The sequence below is a fragment of the Garra rufa genome, chromosome 20, assembly GCF_049309525.1.
Source record: "Garra rufa chromosome 20, GarRuf1.0, whole genome shotgun sequence".
In the NCBI taxonomy this organism is placed as follows: domain Eukaryota; kingdom Metazoa; phylum Chordata; class Actinopteri; order Cypriniformes; family Cyprinidae; genus Garra; species Garra rufa.
The window spans coordinates 8,304,315-8,319,762 of NC_133380.1; the positions used below are offsets into that span (position 1 = coordinate 8,304,315).

The window sequence follows — 15,448 nt, forward strand, 5'->3', positions numbered from 1 at the left end:
TATGAAGGCTTGTTAACAAATATCTCAGGGTTGTGATTACTTTCTTCTCCGGTGTAATAGCGTGGCGTCGAGTTGGTGAAGTAATTGCATCTCTAAGGAGATCCACCACAAACATGATTCCTGCACGAACCAATCTGTAGCGTCTCAATAATTCCCTGTCATCCAGTGTTTGCAGGACATCTCTCCTGCCTCCTCTGTTGGCCATGTTGTGCAGCTGCTTAGGGGAACTCCTAAGCCACTAAAAGTCCTCTTCCCTGCTCTTAGCAGATCTCGCCTTAGGATCCCTTTTAAGCGCTAGGAATCTTGAGGAATAGCTTTTATATTAACTGGGATTTTCGTGTCACTTTTAGGGGAAATTCTAAGAAAACGTCATGACTCTGAGAATTTTCTTAGAATTTGGCCGCTAGGAGCCACTTTTTGCACAAAAATTCTTTAGGGATACGGGCCCAGGCTTCCAGTTGCATCCAAGTCCAAAACAGCTCGTTTTGTAGCTTGATATTGCAAATTGCGTGTCTTAGCATATTTTAATGTATTATCTTAATTATAAACACATTGGTTTGTTATTCTTGTTATTTCCCTATAGCAGCTAATGAACCAGATCCCTGCTGAAAAAAACAGCTAAAACCAGCTTAGGCTGGTTGGCTGGTATTAGCTGGTTTAAGCTGGAAGTATCTGGTTTAAGGTGGTCTCCCAGCCTGGTCAGGCTGGTCAGGCTGGTTTTAGCTGGTGGTTTCCCAGCCTGACCAAAACCCCTCTAAAACCAGCCTGCTGACCAGCTAAAACCAGCCAACCAGCCTAGGCTGGTTTTAGCTGTTTTTTCACCAGGGACGTCATTAAAGAATAAGGTGGATTAGCTACATATACATTTAGCCATTTAGCATATGCTTTTATCCATAGTGACTTACAAATGAGGACAATAGAAGCAATTGCATTTAAATTAGGACTTAAAAAAACAAAACAATATTTGCATCCTATTTCATATTGCTAGCGTATTTTAATATTTCTCCATATGTGACCCTGGACCACAAAACCAGTCATAAGGGTTTTAAATAAGCTTTCCATTGATGTACGGGACAATATTTGGCCGAGATACAAGTATCTTAAAATCTGGAATCTGAGGGTGCAAAAATCTAAATAATGAGAAAATCACCTTTAAAGTTGTCCAAATATAGTTCTTAGCAATGCATATTACTAATCAAAAATTAAGTTTTGATATATTTACAGTAGGAAATGTACAAAATATCTACATGGAACAAGATCTTTACTTATTATCCTAATGATGTTTTAAAAAAATGATCATTTTGACCCACACAATATATTTTTGTCTACTGCTACAAATATACCCATACTACTTAAGACTGGTTTTGTGGTTAATGGTCATATAATAAGTGGCCTAGAAAAACATATTTAGTTTTACATAGTCTCTATGCTAAATTTGATCAGCCACATCCCTGATTATTAGATTATTTGTGGGATAAATCTTAAAAAGGACAAGAAAATTAGATTAGTTTTTCAGGACATAATATGTATTTAATGATACAGACAGCAGCAATTAGAATACAATAAAATACCACAGAAAGTGAGTTTTCTGTGCTGAAAACTCTCAGTGCAAAATAAAAACAGGCTAGCACATTAGGTAGCATTATCTCTATTACTTCAGGTAGTATTAGTTCAAATTCCTATGTTTTACACAGTGCTTACATGCCATTATAAGTAGGTCACAAAATTACCCTGTATTAATATAACAAATATGTCTTTATATATCTGCAAATGAATTAAAAACAGATAAAAGCAGCTTAAAAAGACCAAGTTATGCTTTCATACTAGTGATTTGTAAAGCCGTGTCCTGTCAGTTGCCCTCATTTGTGATGAGTGTCTTGCTCTTCTTGCGTTTGACTTTGCCGTGTGCAGGTGGTACCCCAAGGGACTCTAAACGGAAGGGGCGTGGAATGAGAGATTCCACGGTTAGAGGAGACAAACTGGACCCACCGGAGGTCTGGTGGACTGGACCATTACCAACTGAACCAGAATAATTCACTGAGAAAATGATTAAAGTTATCAACATTTTTATACATATAACAGTTGCATGAAAGAAACAAGTGACTATGAATATGTAAGGGTTTATATAAATCAATTTCTTACTTGTGTTTTTAACAGAGTCGCCAGCCAACAGCTGACTAGTCCGTTTTGGCCTGAAGTAGTTAGTGGCGATGTGTTCGCTATCACTGCGGTTCAGCATTTCCTTGAAGCGGTCCTCCTCCTGTTCTTGCTAAAAAGACATTTTGCTCAAAGTTATGGATTTTTCTAATATTCATAAGACCACTTTTAAAGGGATAGTTCACCCAAAAATAAAAATTCTGTCATTAATTACTCAGACTAATGTCATTCCAAACCTGTAAGACGTTCGTTCATCTTCAGAACACAAATTAAGATATTTTTTATGAAATCGGAGAGCCTTCTGACGCTTCAGGACATTGTTAAAATAGTCCATGTGACATCAGTGTTTCAACCGTAATTTTAAAATGGGCTATTTTAAGGATGTCTTTACTACTTTTTTGGGCCTTGAATGTGTCAGTTGCGTTGTCACATTTATGTCTGTTTTGGTACTTGGTTTCTCCCATTGTCTCCCCCCGTTGATCTTTGTACTTTGGTTTAGCCCTCGTTTGTCCGAATTCCCTTCACCTGTATGTAATCATTAGTTTCCCTTCATAAGTCTGTTTGTATCTTGAGTTCAATGCCGGTCCTTAATGTTGTGTTACGTGTGTGAAGATCTCTGTTCCTGCCTTGTTCCTCTTGAAGATTAATATTAAATATCTTGTTTGTTTATATATTGTCTATCGTCTCGTTCAGCACGAATTATAACATGTTGCTGTCTATGTAGCTCTCAGATTTCATCAACAATATCTTAATTTGTGTTGAAGTGTCGATGATGAACAAAGGTCTAACAGATCTGGAGCGACTTGAGAATGAGTAATTAATGGCAGAATTTTAATTTTTGAATTAATTTCTTTAACCCTAGTTTATGATTAGAGCTTTTTCAGTGCTAATATTAAAAATATTAACCAATTAAAAACTAAACAATGCTCACTTCATTAAATATTCATGCACTTGTTACATAAAATTCCAACATGCTTGATTTAGTTTCAGTAAAAGAATGTAAAGACATTTGTATTATTAAATATGCATATGCATGCACCTCATGAATATCCAAATAATTAAGTTCACACAGGATTGCTTTAATCCAGCTTTAAAATGACTATCAAGGTAACAATTTCAAGAGTAAAAACCATATTATTGAATGTGGCACACAAATCTGGTATTGGTATAGTTGTAGTGTATTTGTGTATAAATAAGTGTCAGAATAACTAATGTTTTAATGGTGTAAATTCACTGTCTGTATACCACAAAAGGGTCAGCAAGGTCTGAGGCAGAATTCCTGCGTGCTGAAAGTCTGCCAGGGGCAATGGCGCCTGAAGGAGGGACTGTAGAGCAAAAGAGATTGAGAGATTTTTTTTTAGTAAAATACTGAACATAAACCACAATGTTTGTCCTACGTTTTATTAGCATTTAAAAAAAAAATAGGTTTGCTGTTACTAAATCCATTTTGGTACAGAACAAGTTTCTTTAGTTTTGTTCTCCTATGACCACACAAGAAACTAGTACATAAAAGTATAGTGAATGAAAAAATAACTGTAACCGTTCAAATGGACTGAACAAACATCATAAAGATACTCTGACATTTCACAGCACTTCACCTGCAGGTAATGTCGTTTTCTGCACCACCACCTCTGGCAGTTTCCAGGTCCCTCCCTCTTCATCCCACACCGCTTCCTTCCGCAGGCGATCCAGATTGTTGTAGTTACAATCCCTGCGCACAAGGGGCGCCATGCGCTCTAATATTCCTTGTAGGAGCTGGCCTTCCCGCTCCAGACGCCGGATGGTGGCCAGATAATCATCTCTCTCCATCTCAAACTCTGCCTGAAGATCCCTGATCTCCAACTTGGCAGCTTTTAGCTGTTCATCATACAAACAGATGGTTGGACATTTTGGATTTGTTCTTTAGTTTTATCTCAATTGTGAAACTTGAAATCTATTCTAAATAGAGATGCACCGATTGACCGGCTAGTGATCGGAATCGGCCGGTCAATTTCTCCTCTTGCCGATTCCTAGCCGATCTTTTTATTGCCAGCGGCACAGTCACAGTCGCGTGTAAACATGTCGTTGGTGTGAGTGAAGATGACACAAAGATCGCAGTTTGTAACATTTATAAGGCCAAAATACAACGCGAGGGAACAACCACGAAAACGTTCGTAACAACAAACCTAATAAGACACTTCCATCATCAAAACCATCACTCAGCTGAATATGCCCAGTTTGAAAAGGGGAAAGCGGCTAAAACTAGCGCTCGTTAGAAGTAACTACTCCCTGAGCAGGGGAAATCTGTTGAGGTTTACTAAACTTTCATTCATTCACATATGTGACCCTGGACCAAAAAAAAAGTCAAAAGCTTTCTATTGATGTATGGTTTGTTAGGATAGGACAATATTTGACTGAGATACATCTATTTGAAATCAGAAACCTGAGGATGCAAAAAAATAAAAAAGACTGAGAAAGTCACCTTTAAAGTTGTCCAAATTAGATTCTTAACAATGCATATTACAAATCAAAAATTACATTTTGATATATTTACAGTAAGAATTTTACAAAAAATCTTCATGGAACACTTAATTTCTTAATGATTTTTGGCATAAAATAAAAATTAAAATTTTGACCCATGCAATGTATTTTTGGCTATTGCTACAAATATACCCCAGCGACTTAAGACTGGTTTTGTGGTCCAGGGTCACATATGTGACCCTGGACCAAAAAAAAAGTCATAAGGTTAAATTTGACAAAACTGAGACGTATACATCATATGGAAGCTCAATAAATAAGCTTTCTATTGATATATGGTTTGTTAGGATGGGACAATATTTGGCCGAGATACAACTATTTGAATATCTGGAATCTGAGGGTGCAAAAAATCTAAATACTGAGAAAATCACCTTTAAAGTTCTCCAAATTAAGTTCTTAACAATGCATATTACTAATCAAAAAATACATTTTGATATATTTATAGTAGGAATTTTACAAAAAAATCTTCATGGAACATGATCTTTACTTAATTTCCTAATGATTTTTGACATAAAAGAAAAATCAATAATTTTGACCCATACAATGTATTTTTGGCTATTGCTACAAATATACCCCAGCGACTTAAGACTGGTTTTGTGGTCCAGGGTCACATATTTGCGCTGCGCCACAGCATACAGCGTCTTCACACACTAATAGTTCGAAGCGAGCATATGCTCCATTTGAAGGTAATTAAAGCGTGAGCGACGTGAATTTAAATTGTATTCATTTACAGATGGATTTATGTAACAGTTCACACTTCTCTAGTAAGCTTCATCTGTGTGTGAAGACGCTGTATGCGGTGGCGCAGCGCAAATATGTGAATGATGTTCCGAAGTGTAGTAGCGCTTAACTGCTGACAAGGCAGAAATGCTTCTCTTTATCAAGAAAAATTTGCCTTTAATGCTCAACTAATAGCATTTAGTACTAGCATTGTTTTTTTCTACCTGTTTGAAGACACAATGCACTTTTTTTAAATTAAAGTTATTGTTGTGAGACGATGCTGTAATTAATGTTTTTAAAAAAAATCATATAAAATTCATTGAAGAAAAGTAGATTTTTCTAAGTAAGACTGCTTTGTTACTTATATTTTATTTCTAATGTTTTCAAGGCTCAGAGCACTTTATTTTGTTAAAGTTATTTTATTATGAGAAGATGCTGTAATGTTTATTCGTTTCTTTTATTAAAAAATAAAAAAATTGCATTGAGGAAAAGATTTTTGTTAGTATAACTATACTATGTTAGTTACAGGAACTAATTTTATACCTTTTTCGAAGGCACAAAGCACTTTATTTTGTTGTTAAAGTTATTTTGTTGTAAGAAGATCCTGTAATGTTTAATAATTTATTTTATTATAAAATACATTTAATTAAAGAAAATATTTGTGTATATGCTTTCATTACAGTTCTTAAAAAAAATCGGAATCGGCAAAAAACGGAATCGTCAGGTCACACTTACTGAAAAATCGGAATCGGCCAAGAAAATTGCAATCGGTGCATCTCTAATTCTAAAAGTAGGGAAAAGAGATATACATGTTTTATATGTTTTTGTGTTGATTGTAGATACATTTAAAGTTTCAAAGCTAAAACATCAACAGTCGTTTGTTCAGTAAATACTGAAAACTATTTAAAGGATTAGTTCACTTCCAGAATAAAAATTTCCAGATAATTAACTCACCCCTGTGTCACCCAAGATGTTCATGTCTTTCTTCAGTCGAAAAGAAATTAAGTTTTTTGAGGAAAACATTCCAGGATTTTTCTCCATTTAGTAGACTTCAACCGGTTGAAGGTCCAAATTGCAGTTTCAATGCAGCTTCAAAGGGTGCTACACGATCCCACCCAAGGAATAAGTGTCTTATCTAGTTAAACAATCAGTCATTTTCTAAAAAAAAAAATGTATATACTATTTTACAAATGCTCATCTTGCAATAGCTTGACCTCACACATTATGTGCAGTAAACAGTGTTTAGAAGGCGAACATGCAAAGAAAGTAAAATGGTTAAAAGGTAAAACAATGATGTTGGATGATTTTAAATTTAAAAGAGAAAATGAAATGGACCTTTTTGCCCCAGAGGTGAAGAACTAACTACACATGACTTCTCTAACATGATCACGAAATGCGTGAAGACGTGCATGCACATTGCAGAGTATATACATTTTTAGATTTTTTTAGAAAATGACCACTCGTTTCACTAGATAAGACCCTCATTCCTCAGCTGGGATCATCTAGAGCCATTTGAAGCGGCATTGAAACTGCAATTTGGACCTTTAACCCATTGGCTCCAATTGAAGTCCACTAGACAGAAACAATCCTAGAATGTTTTCCTCAAAAACTTCATTTCGACTGAAAAAAGAAAGATATGAACAACTTGGATGACAATGGGTATAATAAATTATGAGGACATTTTAATTCTGGGAGTGAACTAATCCTTTAAATCCTGAAAGCTCTCACCTTCTTCTGTGTGTTTTCCAGGTGTCTGCTCTTGGCATGAACTTCCTCCTGAATGGAGTCATATACGTTCAGTAGCACAGTGTCACTGTCCTCGCTGCTTTGGCTCAGAGCTTCGATTAGCTGCTTCTTCCTCTGGTCAGCCAGAGTCTTTCTTTGTCTGTGTCTCTGTTTCAGCTCCTCATTCCTCACCTGCTCCCCACCCACAAACTCCTGCTCCAGCTGCTGCAGCCTTTAGGCCAACAAAATATATTAGAGACAACATTTACATTCATCCCCTCCATATTTACCTTGTTTACCAATATCAAATCTCATTCTCTTTGAAGGCTATTACAGTGTCACTGCATTACATCCAAAACAAAACATTCAAACCAAATGTCATTTTTTTTTGAAGAAGGCACACAAAGATTTACTAGCATTTGTCTGCAGATTGCATAGCTTCTATGTTTAGATAACTAATGCAATGACATGTTCAATGAAATTCTTGAGGTTTACCTTTCTAAAACATGCTTTTGGTCCAGCTGACCAGGTATAGCAACCACAACCGTATCTAAAACTGAACTTTCTTCACTGGGAGCTTCTTTGACATTAGTAGCAGCGGAAGGCTGACTCTCCTACACAAACAAGTGTCAGTTAGATTTGTGTGATTTAAACCTCAGAAACTCTTTGAAATTATAAACAGATATGCATGCACATAAACCAAGTTTTAGACTAAATCAAAGCACCTCGGGTACACTGTAGTCAACTATTGCCTCTTCCTGAGAAGTCACATGTGCAGTTATGGGCTCTTCTTTATGCTGGTCCACATGAGGCCCACCTGATTTAGAAGAGATAGCAAGAAGATTCAACCAGATTAAACAGATATAGAACCTAAAGTTAGATTTAATGGCAAGTTTAGTTCTTAACATTACCAGTGGTATGTGTTCGAGTAGCTCTGGACTTCTCCAGAGAAGAGAGCCTGGTCTCGTATGATGTTCTCAAGGCTGCAATGTCTTCCTGGAGTTTGACTTTAAATTCTTGTTCTGCATCGTACTCAGCCTGTAGCCTTGACAGTTTCTTCTCATATTCCTGAATTCACATTTGCATTTATGAATTTGGCAGATGCATTATACAAAGTGACTTATCCACCTTTTTCTTACCGTAAGAGTGGGCATGGGAATTTTTTTGTATATTTGTAAACTGTATGGTTCTGGCTTCCATCCTCATCCATGTCCAGCTGTTTTTAGCTGTACAAAACAACTTGTTTCGCTGCTTGATATTGCAAATAGGTGTGTCTTACCTTGTTACTTTAAAGGGGTCATCGGATGCAAAACTAACTTTTACATGTTGTTTGAACATTAATGTGTGTTGGCAGTTTGTGTACACAACAACCCTACAATGATAGAAATCCACCCAGTGGTATTTTTTGAATCTTTAAAAGTAATATCCACTTTTTAAAAGCAGCTCATTCTCAGCTTCTTTTAGTTGTGACGAAACACAGTTGATTGACATGAGCGTCTTACCTTAGACCCGCCCTCACCGAGCTGAAAAAGTCCAAATACAACGCCATTGTGTGACAGAGGATGACTCTAATTGAGCGATTGAGGTGTTCTGTTGTTGGATGTAATAATGAACATAGCAGTAGTCATTTACTCCCGACATCTGAGCCACTTAAGAGGCAGAGGACAACGTTACTTTCGTTTTTAAAAGGAAAGCGCAGATCCCGATCTACATATGTATCTATGTTTGTGTGAATCATTCGTGATGCTGCTTCACCCACAGCAGAAGTGAGTATAAGGGTTTTTTATGCATCTTTGCAAATGGCCTTACTTAATAATGTGCTTGTTGGCAAGTTTCGCCGATAAACGCAGCTAAATGCAGCTAAACGCGGCTAAAGTAAACATTACAGCTCGTAATCCCTCAGCAGAGAGGGGCGGGGCAAACAGAGCTCATTTGCATTTGCATTGCGATAAAATGAGATGATATTTTGCAGAGCTGATTTTGACAAGGTAAAAGGGTGTTTTTTTTTACAGTACTATTGAGAATTTTTAACCAAAGTATATTAGAGACTTTTCATTAAGACCCGAAAGAATCATATGAACTTGTGGAAAATGGGCATCCGATGATCCCTTTAATGTATTACCTGGTTTGTAGTGCAAACAGTTTTACTGTTTACTGCAAGTAAAAGCTGGATAGCCAACTTTGTGCTTCTGGCAATTGTATTTAAGCTTCAAAATGTACAAATCAGAAAGTGTCCTCAAAACTCTTTCATCTTTTGAAGTGGACACCTCATCCATATGTGCAAACAATACATTTAACAAACTTCCACTGAATCCACACACACCTCTTTTATCCTGTCTTTCTCTGCCTCGTTCTCTGATGTGTTGCTTTGGGGTCGTGACACAACAGCTGGAGTATCTCCTGACTTCTGACCAGCCAAAAGTGCTAATAAAAGACCAAAAAAATCAACATTGCGCTATCCAAACACATTTAAATTTAAACAACTATTGTGTTTCTTACAGCTGAGGTTGGCAGATCCCAGCTGCCCAGTGATTAATGCTCGCAGCTTTTTGATTTCCTCCTGATACTCGCGAAGCAGAGCATCTTTTGGATCCTCGTTGATGCGTGGACGGTTTTGAATGCTCTTGGCCCGGTTGGCGTAGCGTAGTGTACTGATGCTCTCCTCATAATTGTTGTCAGCAGGTGAGAGACAGGCAACCATGAGAGTGCGAGTATTTCCACCCAAAGAGTCCTGGAGCAAACGAGTGAGCTTGGAATCGCGGTACGGGACGTGCTTGGAACGACCGTCCACCAGTGCAGATATAACATTGCCAAGGGCTGAAAGGGACAAGTTAATTTTGGTGGCTTCTTGAAGACGATCTCCAGTAGCACCGGTTTTCGACTGACGTTCACTACCTGCGAGGTCTACGAGATTGAGCTTTCCAGCACGCAGATGTTCTTCACCAGCAGCATCTAAGCTCACATATAGATTACAGTGATGATTTATACATTCATGTATGTAGGATTTATTTAATACAGTACCAGTCAAAAGTCTTTGAACAGTAAGTATTTTAATGTTTTAAAGAAGCCTCTCCTGCTCACCAAGCCTGCATTTATTTGATCCAAAGTACAGCAAAAAAAACTTTGAAATGTTTTTACTATTTAAAATAACAGTTTTCTATTTAAATACATACACAAAATATACAGTTTATAAAATATGATTTATGTTGAGATTTCAAAGCAATTTTTTTTGCATCATTACTCCTTTAGAAATCATTCTAATATTCGAATTTGCTGCTCAAAAAACATTTATTATTGTTGAAAACAGCTCAGTAGTATTTTTTTCAGGTTTCTTTGATGAATAGAACGTTCAGAAGAACAGCATTTATTTGAAATAGAAATCTTTTGTAACATTATAAATGTCTTTATCATCACTTTTATCTGTTTTATCGTCACTTTTTCAATTTAAAGCATTTTTGGTAAATAACTTAATATCTATAATTCCTTTCCCTCAAACAAACAAAAAATTATACTGACTCCAAGCTTTTGAATGGTATAGTGAATAATGTTTAAAAAGCTTTTTATTTCAGATAACTGCTGAACTTTGGCTCTTTCTGTTCTTTGAAGAATAAAAAAACTACTAAATTAACTAAAATAACTGTTTTAAATATTGATGATGATAATAATAATAATAATAAATGTTTCTTAAACAGCAAGTCAGCGTATCAGAATGATTTCTAAAGGATCATGTGACACTGAAGACTGGGGTAATGATGCTGAAAATTAAGCTTTGATCACAGGAATAAATTACATTTTAAAATAGATTCAAATATAAAACAGTTATTTTAAATAGTTAAAACACTTTGTAATTTTACTGTATTTGCTGTACTTTGGATCAAATAAATGCAGGCTTGGTGAGCAGAAGTGACTTCTTTAAAAAAATGTAAATCCTACTGTTCAAAAACTTTTGACTGGTAGCATATTTTGCAAAACCTAATAGTTTTATGACTGCATTAAAACACTTGCATGATAATTTATGAGGTGAAAATGCAAATTACTGTATTACATTATTGAGAATCTAGTGGAAATTAAGAAAACTCAGAATTAAAAAAAATTAACTAGCCGTCGTTATACACATAACCATATCACACTGCAAGATGTTTTAATGTTCAAAAATCTAATTTCTTAATTTTCCCCTTTCAATTTTTAACAGTTATTTTAAATAATAAAATATTGCAAAATTTTACTGAATGGTAGTGTACGTGTGATTCAGACACCAACCTGTGTTGCAGATCTCCAGGTGAATGGTGAATATGGAGTGAGAGCGAGATGAATCTTTGTTCATGAGTGTGTATCCCACAGAGCGATTCTTCCAGCCCTGATCCATGACCCGCTCACATTCCCCAACGCTGTGCACCGTATGCATAGACAAATCCCGTACATACACACCACGCTCAGGATGCTCCTTCAACTTAAACACACACAGCACTGAGACAATCAGTACATGTATGCAAGTGTACAATCAGCTATGTGTGATTTGTGAGTACATACTTCCATCTTCTGTTTGGTCTCTTTTCCCAAAAGATCTCTGATTTCCTCCTTGTATATTTCCAGGTAAGAAGCCCGTACAAGGAATTTCGTGTTCTCTGCACACTTTATAGAAAAAGCACAGTTTTATATCACAATGAATATACAGTCAAACCAAAATTTATTCTGACACCTTTAAGATTTATCACATTATCAGAGTTTATTCACTGTAGTTTAGAAAATGGTATTAAAATATGACAAGAACTCTGTCTCAACACTGTGTCACAACAAATTCAGAAAGGTATGTAATGAGTCAAAATCAATCACAAATTCAAACAACTCTTAGTATGACAATATGTACATAACTATAACAATTTTGTTGAGCAATTACCAAGCAATGCTAAATTTTATTCAGTCTATGGTGTAAAAAGGTCGCATTAGCAATTAAAGAAAAACACTTGGTCAGCTCAAAGTGTCTCAATAATGTTTGGTCCGAAATTTGTATTAATTTTACTGGTAGCCCACTGTATAAAGAATTTTGGGGTGTAATATGTTACAGTTTGCTTTATTTTGCTATCCTCACTTACAAAAATGAACTATAACATCCTGCACCCACTAGTAAAAAATATCAAAAATAATATCTGGCTTTAATTGCAAAATTACTCTTAGGTTTACCAAAGCTATTTATTTGATAAAAAAAAATACAGTAATATTGTGAAATATTATTAGCAGTTTAAAATTTTAATGTACTTTAAAATATAATACATTCCTGTGATACAAAGATGAATTGTCAGCATAATTTCTCCAGTCTTTAGTGTCACATGATCCTTCAGAAATCATACGCTGATTTATTATCAATGTTAGTAACAGTTGATGCTTCATATTTTTTGACGAATTTACAGTTTAAAAGAAGAGCATTGATTAAAACTATAAATCTTTTCTAATAATATAAGTCTCTACTATCACTTTGTATCAATTAAACATCCTTGATGAATAAATTAATTTCTTCTTTAAAAAGAAGAAAAACACTTTTGAACAGTAGTGTATAGTGTAATAAATGCTGTTCTTTCGAACTTTTTATTCATCAAAGAATCCTGAAAAATGTATCACAGATTCCAAAAGCCTAAAAAGCATCACAACTGTTTCCAACATTGATAATAAATCAGCATATTGAAGGATTTCTGAAGTAAGACATGACAAAGAATAGTGGAGTAATGATGCTGAAACTTTAGCTTTGGATCAGAGGAATACATTTGATTTTAAAGTATATTAAAATAGAAAACAACTATTTTAAACTGAAATAATATTTCACAATATTACTTTTTTTTTCTGTATTTTTGATCAAATAAATGCAGCCTTGATGAGCATAAGAGACTTCTTTAAGAAACCTTACTGATCCAAAACTTTTAAACAGTAGTGTAAAGTCAAATGATATACAAACTGGTTACCTGGATTGTCTCAAAGATGTGCTCAAAAGCTCTAGGGATGATTCCCCTCTGGGATGGAGGATCTAGAACACCTTGCATAGTGAACGACTTGCCACTTCCTGTTTGTCCATAAGCGAAAATTGTCCCATTGTAGCCCTCCGTTACACCCTGTTTACAAAAAAAAGTATAAAATTTGATTACATAATGCAAAAGACCACCAAACAGATAGATAGATAGATAGATAGATAGATAGATAGATAGATAGATAGATAGATAGATAGATAGATAGATAGATAGATAGATAGATAGATAGATAGATAGACAGACAGACAGACAGACAGACAGACTGACTCTCAGGTGCTTCATATTTAGAATCTTAAGGGCCCAACTAGTAAATAATCAATAAAAGGAAGGGCTGTAGGTTACTTCCGTGACTGAATTAAACTCTATGGTGTTTTGTTTCAGATAAGAGACGACAGGGATCAGATAACCATATCTATGGGCATGCACACTGGGAAGAAGTAAGTGGCCCCTGGAGGATCTAGCTGTGACACTGACCAATCACCCACACAAATAAATCAATATTACCTCCACCAGAGGATACGCGATCTCGTTGTAGATCTGCTCAGTGGAATGGTTCATATAATATGTCCCATCAAATGTGAATTGTTTAGGCGGCTCTTCCGTGGCTCCAGGTTTCTCAATAAAGCACTGACAGTGACTGCTGTCAATTGAGATCACCGTCTTACAGTTCATCGCCTTCTCTCTGTCGTTTAGGGGTCGACATCTGACGACCACCTTCACGGATTCTGATGCCATCTGAACGGATGGTGTGGTCAGTGTTTATCGGCTGAGGAGAAATGAAAATAACACTCCAAAGATCTGAACGCGGTGTATCATGGTCATCTTAGTAAGACAAGCAGCTCTTCTGATATTAGACACTTTGTTTACGAACACTGTCATCAGGTCTGGGTTCCGTTAAGTCCGGTTTGAGGTCAGGCTACGGTTCGCGACATTGAATAAAGCAGCGTGTTTCTCTTGCTGCGGCGTTCAGCGTTGCCTAGCAACCTCAAACTTCAAACGCGCCGGCTGTGTCAGCACAAAGCGCCTCCGATGACATGCACACTGAATATTAAATATTATTTGCATAAAATATAACATACAAACACAACATCACTGATTCGTGAGTACTGGAACAAAACAGACTACAGAACTGAATCATTCTCAAATTAATCTTTTCAACAGGTTTGACCTGTTTTGTGTTAGTCTCTTCTACCATTTGCTCTTTTTAGATGACTATCGCACTATAGACTTAATCAGATACAACAAGAATTTCTCAAATATTTATTACAATACACACTAATACATTTAACATTCTCTTCAATTGTATAAGAACTGTCACCAACTGAATTGCAGAGTGGTTATACTTAAGCAATAAGGTACGAGAGGCCGTGCTGTATCATGAATAAATCACGGCTGAAGGGCGTTGTTAGGCACGACGCGAAGCGGAGTGCCTGCAACCCCTTCAGCCGTGATTTATTCATGATACAGCACGGCCTCAAGTACCTTATTGCTTTTATAAAACGGTTACCACACAATAAAAATATTAAAATCAAAAATATATATTAATTTATATATATTAAGTTGTACGTTTTCATAAAGTAAAATCATTAACTGCCTTCCGCTGTAAAAAGTAGTCCCTAACTGCTGCAGCTGTGTTTACGTTGCTAAGGGTGGTTGCTAAGGGGGTTCAATGATACACAAAACCGTTGAGTGAAGCGGTCATAGCCGTGCCGTATCATGAATACGACACAGCTGCTGACCAATCAGAATTGAGGAATGGAACTAACCGTTTTATAATCGGATGTAAACAACAGCATGGATTGCAAGGTTAATGTATACTATTGAATATGTTGTTTTGCTAATTCATGTTGTCTAAACCACAGGAGAAAAATGTGTGGAAGCTGCTAAATCATATAGAGAAGCACTTAAGCAGGAAAGGGATCAATATTTTGACAATAAGTCAAAAAGGTGATAATAGGTGATAAAGATACACATGAGCAGTGTTAATTAAGATATTAACCTAATATTTCCCCTTCATGACCAGAAATGATAACAACAAGCATGTGTTGTCAAGATACTTGCCCTGGAAATCCTGGATCATTTTGGCCAACCACAAATGCCTTTTGTTCCTTAGACAGTTTTTTGCACTATTCTCTTTGATTTGTTAAAACTTTTGGCAGTCTAAGGTACTTCAAATGTTTTTCCGGTCCGACCGATTAGTACAGCCTAAAACATGACAATAATTGCCCATTTTCCGCAGAAATAAGCAGCAAAATATGCAAGTTTTGTTTGGTTTGCTGGCATTCAGTGCCGCCAATATGGTCAATTGATGA

The 15,448-nt window shown here is 36.0% G+C and overlaps 1 protein-coding gene across 1 annotated transcript; it reads right to left on the reverse strand.

The window, feature by feature from the left end:
* Positions 1–1,543: 1,543 nt before the first annotated feature.
* kif17 (kinesin family member 17) lies at positions 1,544–14,068 on the reverse strand. Its single transcript, XM_073826177.1, has 15 exons — positions 14,057–14,068; positions 13,641–13,871; positions 13,074–13,220; positions 11,650–11,751; positions 11,380–11,569; positions 9,619–10,071; positions 9,443–9,543; positions 8,031–8,187; positions 7,845–7,936; positions 7,615–7,733; positions 7,123–7,351; positions 3,756–4,014; positions 3,403–3,482; positions 2,143–2,269; positions 1,544–2,037 (listed from the first exon to the last, which is right to left on the reverse strand). Exons 1-15 carry the CDS (start codon positions 14,066–14,068, stop codon positions 1,850–1,852), a joined length of 2,487 nt encoding a protein of 828 aa, XP_073682278.1. The 3' UTR covers positions 1,544–1,849.
* Between the last annotated feature and the right edge of the window lie 1,380 nt (positions 14,069–15,448).